This window comes from Phyllobates terribilis, unplaced genomic scaffold (genome assembly GCF_046119375.1).
Source record: "Phyllobates terribilis strain yellow unplaced genomic scaffold, ASM4611937v1 Scaffold_11__3_contigs__length_659146591, whole genome shotgun sequence".
Classification (NCBI taxonomy): Eukaryota; Metazoa; Chordata; class Amphibia; order Anura; family Dendrobatidae; genus Phyllobates; species Phyllobates terribilis.
The window spans coordinates 347,523,975-347,535,652 of record NW_027362771.1 but is presented as its reverse complement, the minus strand read 5'-3'; the positions used below and the strand labels follow the sequence as shown (position 1 = coordinate 347,535,652).

Here is an 11,678-nt window from a genome sequence, read left to right as displayed (position 1 = left end):
TGTTTGTATATTGAAAATCACCACCCACTCGCGCTATACAATTGCTAGAAGAAATGCAGCTTCTAGGTAGTAGAGTAGGTTACGTGTGATCACCTGCCTGTGGGAATGAATGTAGTGAATGAAGTATATACTACCGCACTCACAGACGTCAAAAATAAATGTCTGAAAGAATCTAGAACACCAGGGTAAACATATGCCAGGAGTAATCCAGCTAATGCCCTAATAGACCTACCTACAATAGTGTCAATAATAAAATGCATTAGCCGGATTACTTCTGGCATATGTTTACCCTGGTGTTCTAGATTCTTTCAGACATTTATTTTTGACATCTGCGAGTGCGGTAGTATATACTCCATTCACTATGTTTGTATATTGGCCACACAGCATATCTGTGATTATTAAAAGGTGTGTGGGCCCTTTTTTCTATATATTTTTTTTTTTTGTAATCCAGACAAGCAAATGTGCAGCAATTCCAGAACATGTATGCATTGCCAACCAAGGCACAGGAGCTGTACCTACACCATCAGCAGTGGGTATAAACTGCCCCTGCAATGGCTAGGGCTAACTTTGATCCTGAACATTAAACTCCTGAGTAGATGATATGCTCAGTAGCGATACCTGGATGCTTTTACAGGTTCATTTTGGGCCTTCAGGAAGCAACTTTTAGATTTTTGCACATCTGCATTATCAAAGACATGACTGGTTTTGTGGGCTGAGTTATTTTAATGGCATATTTATAATATATGACTTGATTTTAATATTTATTTACTCGGTTGGTGTAAGCTTCCTCACAATGAACAATGAACAATAACTCCTTCAGACATTATTTATTCATTAAATCTCTACAATACAGTTCTAGCCTCCAGACTGGCTCTGAGCCTCCAAGCAATACTCACCCTGTGTTTACTTGAGTATTATATCATTACTATCCTTTCACTTCTGCATACACTATTACTAACATTATTAACTCCTTCCTATTGTTAGAAAGAGTGTGATACAACATAAGCCAGGTTTGTGACGTCACTGATGAGGCTGGTCCTTGGACAGAACCTCCACCACCTTCTCAAGGATAGAGCCCACCTCCGCCATTGCTCCGAGTCCTGTAGGGAACAAAAGGAGCAAGCATAATAACAGAAGAAACGAAGGACATAATGAAGTATTTTTTACCTGTGTTAATCTATGAACAGTGACCACAAATAACTAACAACCTTCTAATTTTGAAGCCAAAAATGCATGGTTTGATAACCTATAAATCTCAACATAAAAGTGATCAATGGAACGGTAAGGCTACGTTCACACAATGAGTATTTGGTGAGGGTTTGCTGTTGCAGATTTTCTTCAGCATTTCTGCTCCAATTAGATTTCTCACATTTTTTTCATTGTGTTTTTTTTACATTCATTTTTATGCTGCGGTTTGTCTCTTTTTGTTAAGTCAGGTTTTAAATAAAGCTACTTTATTTTTTGATACTTTCTGGTATTTGGCTTTGACTAAACCTTATTGATAGTCTTGTGTGCTAAAGGCTATGTGCACACGATGCAGAAATGAAGCAGAAAATTTCTGCATCATTTCTGCATCTCCCTGGCAGAAAAAACGCATGCAGATTGTGCATGCGTTTTTCCTGCAGAATACATGCGGATCCACATGCAGATTGACATGCGTTTCCGCATGCAGATTGACAAGCGCTTTCCAGGCGATTTTAGCATCACCTGGAAAGTGCTTGACAACTAGGTCACACTATATAAATCCATGCAAACAGCATGGATTTATATAGCGTGACCGGAGAGAGTGTATATACTTACCTCCGATGGTCCGCGCTGTCCTGCTCACCCCGTTCTCCCGGCAACTTTGAATTGAAAGACCTGCCGACGTCAGCGTCACGTGACCCGTCACATGACTCTGACGTCACCGCAGGTCCTACAACTCACTGCAAGTGCCGGGAAGCAAGCAGGAGCGCTGCGCGGGCCGACAGATGGTAAGTATATATATATTTTTTATTTTATTCTTGTTTTTACAGCTTTTTTAATGGTACCTGGGTGTGGATGAGACTCTCCTCTCCTCCACACCCGGGTACCATCCGCACATTAGAACGCACCAATAACGCAAGCACAGATGCAGTCTTGCGGAATTGGCGCGTTCTAATGCAAGTCAATGGCGGTGAAAACGCCGCGTTTCCGCAAAATTAAATGACATGCTGCGGATTTTTGAGTGCAGCGTTTACGCTGCGGAAAAATCCGCATCATGGGCACAGCACATGCGGATTTCCATTGGGGAACATTGCTTCCCTTCTACCATGCGTTTTTCATGCATTTCCGCGGCGTTTACGCAACTGCAAAAACGCCGCGGAAATACATGAAATACGCATCGTGTGAACTCAGCCTTACATAAGTTTTTAGTGCATTTCCGCAGTGGAAACACACTAAAATCAGATGCGGAAAATCCGCAAGAAAGAAACGCGTATCCGATACAATTCTATAGGGGAATTGAGAAATTGACATGCTGCGGATCTGAAAAAACTGGAACTGCTGGAAATATCCAGATCTGTCCACTAAGGCCAGAAGACACATTATGTCATACTGAAGAATCCCAGAAAGATATGGAAGTACTGGTAATGTGCTCCATAGCTGACCTGTGTCCCCACACATCAGTGTTTTTTCAATGCATGCAATCTCGACGTAGCCAAAATTGCGAAGACGTTCAATCTGTTCTGCAGTGATGGGATGATCCCACATGGCTGTGTTCATAGCTGGACAGAACAGCAATGGCTTCTTTAAGTCCCATGCACGAACTATGCAGGTCTGCAAAATAAAAGACAGACTAAGTTAACCACAAGTCAGAACATAAATTAGACCCAGAGGACCGCAGCAATGAATCCCAGAGCAGAAACCCTCCCATCTATCACATCCTATAAGAAACTTCACTTTAGAACACAGAAGGTGCAGGGAAATTGATTTCGGTATTTCCCATTTTATTATCTTGGACAATTAACTATTCAGCCATCCAGGAATCAAATCCAGCAGATTCTACACTATGGTGGGATGTCCCAACTGAAAGCATCACGCAAAGGACATCAGAAGGCAAAACCCAGGGTGGCCCCGGGGATCAGTGTACCACATTGTTTAGTCTTAAGCACAGGAGATTTCCCGTTTTTATTTTTTATTCCCCTTTTTCCAAGTACCGAAACGTCTTTATTTTTCCATTGAGCACTGACTGACGTTCCATTTAAACCCCAATGTCAGAGACTGACAGCAGTATTTAAATGTTTAACAACAATGATAGGAGCATAGCTCCAGCCATTGCTGTTATGGTATGTGCCCACGATCCATAGCCGTCTGCATCCCCGACGCTGTGGGATAGCCGCGCGGCTTCCGCCCTCGTTATGCAAAAGAGCGGCACAATTTTATTTTTTTTCAAATGCAGACTTTCCTCATAGATGTTAATCTATGGGGAAAGCCCGCATGTGAACCCGCAAGAGAAATTGACATGCTGCGGGTCTGAAAGATGCGCCGCATGTCAGTGTCCACAGGTGATCTGCAGGTGCACAGAGATGTATAGTGAACATGGGATTTCTAGAAATCCATCCACTATGCTGTGACATCTGGAGGCTGCTGGTTTGACTCTGCATAACATGCAGCTTCAAATCCGCAGAGGCTCCTGACCGTGGGCACATAGCCTTAGTCATAGAAGCCGGCTATTAAGAGCACTCAGCTCCTGAGACTTCTCCAAACACTGTCCCCCCGCAATCACATACATGGAAGTGATTTTGCATTAAAAATGTGTCCACTACAATGGTATTGATGACTTATACATGGGATAAGTCATCAATATCAGATCAGTCATCAATAGGAGCTGGTTGGCAGATAGGTGGTGTTCAGATCCATACACTAGATACATCCGGAGCTGGTACCAGCTGATCTGTGGGTGATGGGTCATCAATATCATTGTAGTAAAAGACCCCTTTAATTATGATAACCATTTTTATTCTGTTTTTGTTAGTATATAAAAGATTCACTTTCTACAGGAGAGGTGTCTGCACTATATCTCCTATATATCCCAATACAATGCGGATAACCTGCAAAGTTTAATGCCCTCAGTATGGTGGAAATTCTGATAGGGAATTTAGATTGTGAGCCCCAATGGGGACAGCAATGATGATGTCTGTAAAGCGATGTGGAATATGATGGAGCTATATAAGTAAAGAATAATAAATAAAATGACAATGGCTTCTATCTTGTGCTCTATATTTTTTGTAGCTAAAGGGTGGTGAGAGGCTTTGATGCCAAGGGACTGAACTCTCCACGTTCCTCATGTAGCCTCCTCAGATGATTCTGATTTAACTGCAAGTAAGAAAAGGTCACTTTCCATCTCAGAGAGAGAAGAATCTGGGAATATACATTAATGACAGCCTTTGATGTACTCAGGACAGGAACAAATGTGTCACATGGAATTACATCAATTAATGAAAGTGACCTCAAGGCGGCATCAAAACCATAGAGTAGATCTCTATCAGAGGCCAATAAAACTTCCGCACTTCTTATCTATGAAATGCTCCAATATTCATTGCTCCAGCTGTTTACTCCCCTCCTTCTACTGACAGATGGGCTTTCTGACATCCAAATCTGGAGGCGCTAAGGAGAGCTGCATGGTAACTACAACCCTTACTACAAAAAGATGTCCGATTACAATCCATATTTCCAAAACCCCCACTTCTGTGTTTCAGGCAGCCCCCAAATCTAAGAAGCATCATTGTCAGAAGCTCCCAGTCATCTCCACCAGCTACAGGAACCTTTCCATGCAACCAGAAAAAATGTAAAACCTGTCTGTTTATAATGACCACAGACAAGATGAAGATACCCAACTCACATCAGGACTACAAGATCCCAGGTACTTTCAGCTGTATCACATCTAATGTAGTGTACTTAATTATATCTACCAAATGTCCAGCTGGGTGTCTGTATGTAGGGGAGACAGGACAAAAACTTAGGACAAGGATGAATCATCATCGCCACACAATAAAAGAAAAAAGTATAGATCCACCTGTAGCCAAGTATTTTTGTTCCCCTGATCAGAGCATAAAAGACATGAAATTACTGGTATTAAAAGGTAACTTCAAATCTCAGAGAGAAAGGAGAGTCTTGGAATATAAACTAATGGTGACCTTTAACACCTTCAGAGCAGGAATGAATGTGTCGCATGGATTTATGTTATTCTACATCAACTAAGGAATGGGCCCATCAGACTTGTGGGGTCATCACAACACAGCACCAAACAATAAAACTTTCACAGTCCTTATCTATGAACTGCTAAAATATTTACAGCCAGAAATGTTTCTCTCTCCCATAGTAATAGCACTGCTTTTCATCACCGGTCTCATCTATTGCATTATTTCTGTGCCCTATTGTATATAAATATGTGACTCTTCAGATTTTGGGTTATACTAGCCTGATGAAGAGGCCTGAGTAGTCTCGAAAGCTTGCAACCTGTTACCATCTTTTCAGTTAGCCATTAAAAGGTATCAACCACTGAGGACTCTCACATCTAAATATTTTTCTTACTTAGATGAAATAAGTAACTACATATGGTCGGTTTATGTTGCATGCGTGCACGCCACCTGGTGGTATGTTAGTGTTACTGAATGTGATACTGCAAAAGGTTCTCTATTAACTAAATTAATGATACAGATTTCATTCAAAATTGACATCAACATCTCAAAACAAAAATCCAGCTCCATTATTCTTAGGGTAGGTTCCCATGAGCGTATTTTTTGTCCGAGTGCTGTCCGTGAAAAAAATGGACACCAATGTGACCAATGCTATTCAATGGGGCAGTGCAGATGAGCATTTTTTTCCACTGGCCAAATATGCATATGAAAAACAAACAAAACTGTAGCGCATTCACTACTTTCTTCTATATGTCGGGTCAGACTCGCCCATTCAGGTCTATGGGTGAGCAGAAAATAAGGCATCCTATAAGGACCATCAGTATAGCATCTGTCTTTTACTGATACATTGCAATTCTGTAACAAAGGAAACCACTAAAAGGTCTTGTAACTTATTAGTAACTACTGCGGTAAAAAAAAATAAATATAGTGTGTTGCCTTCGGATGAGGAGTAAGAAAAAAAATCATCCAAGTTTTCTGGATGAAACTGATTATTTTTATACGCTCATGTGAGCCCAGCCAGTGCAGAGAATCTCAAAAGTAAGACTTGCCAATCAAAAGTGACACTTACTGGGCCCATTACGTGCAGAGCCAAAATCTGCATAGATTGTTACAGGGGTTGTCTACTACCTTGACATTCCCTTATTAAATGAAGCACTCCCCATAAGTACTCGTTGCCCCATTGACGAAGCCTCGGTGAAAATGCGCGTCGGGCGTTTAATGTAATACCTATTAGGTATTTTGCACTCACTATGCGCGCATGACAATCTTGCACATTCATGTGTGATTGCCATCTCTTCTGTCTTACCTGTGATAATTGAACTATATTGAACCCCATCATGGTTGTTCTTTGATGGTTTCACCTATTTTGGCTTTATACTTATTTTTCTAGAATTATGAAGGTTATTTACTTTTTCACCTGGCTGACACTTTATCACTGCATAGGATATACCTTTTTGTCTTGAATAATCACACATAGGGAGATATATCGCGGTTTGTCATTTGTACTAATGTGTTTTATTTTCGATTGTCCTGTTATTTTGTCCTTATTGCATATACATCATTAGTTATATCCTGTATCTTCTTAAGACCTTTTCATGATGTTTTCATCTGTCACCACATATTTGTCATTTTATAGACTTTTAAGATGGATTTTTATTCAATAAAGTTTATTTTATACTAGTACACTCACTTCCCGCAGTGATGCCATCCCAGGGCTTTTTGGCGCCAGGTTTTCCATGATGTTATGCTACATGAGCCTTGCAGCCAATCAGCAGCTGCTGCACTCACTATCGTCAAACGAATATTAGACAAGCAGGAGAATTGAGAGCACAGCAGTCCAATAGCGCCCTCTGAGTGGCTGCAGGGCGCATGTGGCATAACCATATCACCCGAGCCCTGGCGCCAATGTCATTGGAACAGTGTGGGAAGTGAGTATCTGTGATTTCTATTTTACAAGGACTACTTATTTAAAAAGGGATTGTGTAGGTAGTGGTCCACCCCATTAACGGCTTATATGTAATGGCTCATTCACAAGTCCAACTTTTTCTGATTTTCTCGGATAGCACTTGTACCTACGATAGTCTATGGGGTCATTCACTGGTCAGCGGAAAATCGCATAGACATGTCCGATTTTAATACGAGGGTCATATCAAAACTGGCAAAGCAAGTCAATAATTCCTGAAAAAAATCAGACTACACTTAGATGGCATCTTAGTGCGGTCCGATTTTCACAAACTTTCAGAATGGAGAAGGAGAGATTTTTAAAAAAAATTTCTCCACGTACGAGAAAATCGGATGGCAATCTGATCACACTCCGATCAAAGCCTGATCAGAATGGAACCTCTCCTGACCCAGTTCAAGATGAAGGTTAACACCTGGTGTCGTCTGCCATTGGCAGAACCAACCTAACTGAGATGGTGCGGATGCTGCAGATTCTTTATCTTTTACCTAATGCCCCGATTTGGATCCATATGCCATTTTTTTGGAAAATTAATACTCTATTCAGATAACTTATTTAGAGAAAGCAGCATGGAAGAATAAAATTGGAAATACTTCAAAGGGGTAGGATGATGGTGGATTAGCAGTACCTGACCTGTGGATATATTATGTTGCATCTTAGATGCAACACTTTCGGAGATGTGGGAAGGATGGGATGTATGATGCAGGAGGTTGTCTGGTAAAAAAGACTACGAGATGGCAGCATCCAGTGGGATCTCTGGAGGTTGGACGCTTGCAAGTGAATAAAATGAGTCCAACACTTGCAATGATTTTTAGGGTTTGGGATAGAGGCAAATATCTGCTTGGGATGTCATGATGCGTGGAATATTTACCCCTTTGGCATAATCCAGGTTTACAGGAGATACAGAAGCTCCTAGACTATAAAGGTGTGGGAGGAGAGGGGGTATGTCTAGTATCCCAACTACTCCAGGGCAATATTTTTAAGAGCTTTAAATAAATTCATTCTGAATTTGAAGCCCCGCACTTACAACTAAGACACTCATGGGAAGCTGGCAAATTTCCCATATGGGTGAATGTATATGCACACAGTTATTTCAGTAGATTTTTTAAGCGGATCCTCTCCAAAATTCTCCTAAAACACTGCTTCAAAAACTCTTCCAATTAATTTAATTTAAAATCCACATCCTTGTTCACAGGAGGAGTCTGAGCTTTTTTTTTCCCCTGAAAAGATTTTAAAAAACAACTGTTGGGAAAAAAAAGTGCATGTCACTTTTTGAAGAGGATCCTAAACATCTCCAAACTTGGCACTTGTGAAAGAAACAGTTACATTTTTCTTGAATTTCTTTTAGTGGTTATCATCTGTCTCCATGATATCCTTATTGTGCAATATTTGGCCTTGACAGGGTGGGATGGGAGTTTGGCTGCTCAGATGGAGATAAATTCCCCTTTTTGGAATTTGAAAGTCTAGACTTCTATTGCTGCCAAGGACAAAACTGTTTTTTTGGAACGCAGTTCAGACGCCATAAAGATAGTCTATTATATCACGGAATCAGTATTTCTGACAAATCATGGTCTTTACCAATAGGTATGCAACCAATCACAAGGCTGCAAAGAACACTTCAAGAAAAGATAAATTCCTCCAAAAACTTCTCAAAACAGCAGAGCTTACTGAAGTAGTTTCTAACGGTCTAAAAAAATCCATATTCATATATCTTTAAGCTATATGAACACAGCGTGTAGATTGCTCAGTGCAACGGCAATATTTTACTGAAGCCCAACCATTGGATCAATCTGCACAAGCACCACCCGCAGCTAGGACTAATGGTGGGCTTCAGTAAAATGGCGGTTTGGACTGAGCAATCTACGCATGCGCAGCCGCGGTTTTCCTGAAGACTTCCAAGAGCTCAATCTGCACAAGCGCCACCCACGGCTAGGACGGCGCTGGTTCGAAATTTTAAATAAAGAAGAAAAAGAGAGACACCCAGACACAGCAGAGGGGACTGAACAAATCTGAAGACCCTACCCACAGTCCCGCCCCGATGCACGAAGATAGGAATACAAGGAAACCTCAAAACACAGATTAAAGAAAATCTACACAACGGATTTCTTGATTTCTTCGCCTGAGGTATCATTTTAATCAGTATGACAGCACCAATATAGCCCTGTCTGTACTTTACTTAGTAAAATGCTGCTGACACGTTCTCTTTAACCCCTTCCCGACATATGACGTACAGTTACGTAACATGCCGGCTCCATGACTGTTATGTCATGCAAGCCAAGCCCGCATCTTTGCTGGCAGATGATGGCACCGCTATCATCTGCCTCTAAAAGCCATGGGCGGCTGTTAACCTGTTAAACGCCGCTGTCAATCTAAGTTGATTAAAACAAAGACAATGTGATCAAAGCAATCGTGTTCAAAAAAGAACAAAACTTTTACCTGAATGATGGCAGACTGTCACATTCTGGAAAGAAGTCAGACATGTTTAAAATATTATGTCTGATACTGCCAGAAAGAGTGCTCGTCCCTCACCTGCCGTCAGTCAACATGTATGGGCAGCTTGAATGACTAACATATAATATGGACTAAAATGTGTATGGCTGTATCAGCATAACGACTGTTTATAGGCGATCGTTCCTTCAAAGACTGCTCAACAATTAATCTACCTATGTCTAACGTGTGTAGCAACCAGAACCTTATGAGAAGCGATGAGTGAATCAGTTCGAGACAAATTCAATTTCAATTTTACAAAAAATTTGGAATCAAAATTTTTTAAGATTCGCTTAATGCAATTACAGCCAGATGGCTGGCCTGGCACCACAGCCCCATGAAAGGTATTCTTCTTTCTTCTGAAATTATACGCGATGTCCTCTTCCATCATTTTCTCTTTGCCGGGGATTCCGGAGTAGGCCTCTTACGTCACAAATGTGACATCAAAATGTGGGTCGCCTGTGCCGCTGATTAGGTCTTGTGCAACGCATGCGTTGACGTGCGAGGCCTCCTAAGTACTGGAAGACAAGGCGCAGAGAGAAGATTCTGGAAGACCATGTCACGACAATGCTGTAGGAAATGGTCAAAGGATGCTTCAAAGATGACCAAACAGAGAGTTGAGTGGAGGGACAGGTGAGCAGTGAGGTGGGTATTATTTTATTTTCACCCAACAAAAGACCACAGAGCATAATAAGGAACATTCAGTTCACACCAAATAACTTCGACTTAAATCAAATTTTCTGGCTAAATTTGAGCAAACTGACAAATTCAAACTTTGGCAGATTCTCTACTTATTACCCAATTGGCCCCAGAACTGTAAAAGTATAGAGTTTCACATACTGAAATGACATGACTTTGTATAATTGTAAAATCTGAAAAACTGTAATTTTATGCCACCTGTGAGAATAATGATTGGAGCCATAAATTTTTTTATTTTCCAATCTGTGGGTCAGTATATATTATTATTATACTTTTGTATAGCAGAGATGCAGCTTTTAACCTTTCCACGACCGCTGACGGTAAATATATACGTTGGCACTTGCTTGGCTTTGTGCAATGCCGCTGTAAATTTTCGGTCATTCAGGAACAGAATCCAGGATTCCAGCACTAAATACCGCCTCAGACCGCCGACATCATTGGGACCTCATTGGCTCAGGTCCCAATAATGGTATCCCGATGTAAGCCAGCCCCTGGCTGTCTTATCTTCTAGATGCCGCGATCAACAGCAATCATAGCATTTAGAAGATTGTGAGAGGGAGTGGGCACCCTCTCTCACCTCATCGGCATCCTTGCGATGTGATAACGGGGGCCTAATGGTAGTCATGGCCCTTCTGGTGCTGCCAGAATTGCTGTTTTTTGATCGTTCTGCCGCTCAAAACGCCAAAAAGCAAGTGATCAAAAAATACTATGTGCCCAAAATGGTACCAATAAAAACTTCAACTTATCTCACAAAAAACAAGCCCTCACATGTCTCTGTCAGCCGAAAAGTAGAAAAATTATAGCTCTCAAAATATGGTGGAAGATTCCCTATAATGAGGCAGATGGAGTCACTTTGAACTCTGTCTGGCCTCTGATCCGCAGGGTCAGCCTTTTTTAGATATGCACGGTCGACCAAAGTTTTATGCACCACTGAAAAGACTGACACCACTGAGCAGATACAAGTCAGAGTCTAGAGACTCCGTTGGGGGGGGGGGGGGGTGTTCTTTCTGAATCTCATGTTTTGGAGGTTTAAACGGCAACCTTGATGTAGTTGCTCAGTGTAGAGCACAGGATAAACGTGAATGGAGCCTTAAAAGTGATCCAAAATGTTATGTAACCCAGAATGCTATGAATAAAAGTTTCAACTCAACCCAAAAAAATAAGCCCTCACTCAGGTCCGTCATCTGTTAATGGGAATATAGGGGGTGTCCATGTTACTGGTAGCACAAAGGCTCTGACTCCCCTTAAAAGAAATCCAGCAAAATCTGCATTCCCAAATCCAAATGCCCCCCTCCTTTCTGAGTCCCACAATGTGCCTAAACCGCAGTTATCGTTCACAGTTATTGTCTACACATTTGCTATTAATAAAGCGA

The 11,678-nt window shown here is 41.3% G+C and overlaps 1 protein-coding gene across 2 annotated transcripts in view; it reads right to left on the bottom strand.

Annotated features, from left to right (window-relative positions):
* Nucleotides 1-712: 712 nt before the first annotated feature.
* Nucleotides 713-11,678, bottom strand: part of PPCDC (phosphopantothenoylcysteine decarboxylase) — a 61,574-nt gene continuing 50,608 nt past the window's right edge. For both annotated transcript variants that reach the window (XM_073652861.1, XM_073652860.1), the window contains exons 5-6: nucleotides 2,628-2,796; nucleotides 713-1,100 (exon numbers count right to left, since the gene is read on the bottom strand). In XM_073652861.1, coding sequence (XP_073508962.1) covers nucleotides 1,021-1,100; nucleotides 2,628-2,796 — 249 coding nt within the window. In that variant the 3' untranslated portion in view covers nucleotides 713-1,020. The remainder of the gene's footprint in view (nucleotides 1,101-2,627; nucleotides 2,797-11,678) is intronic.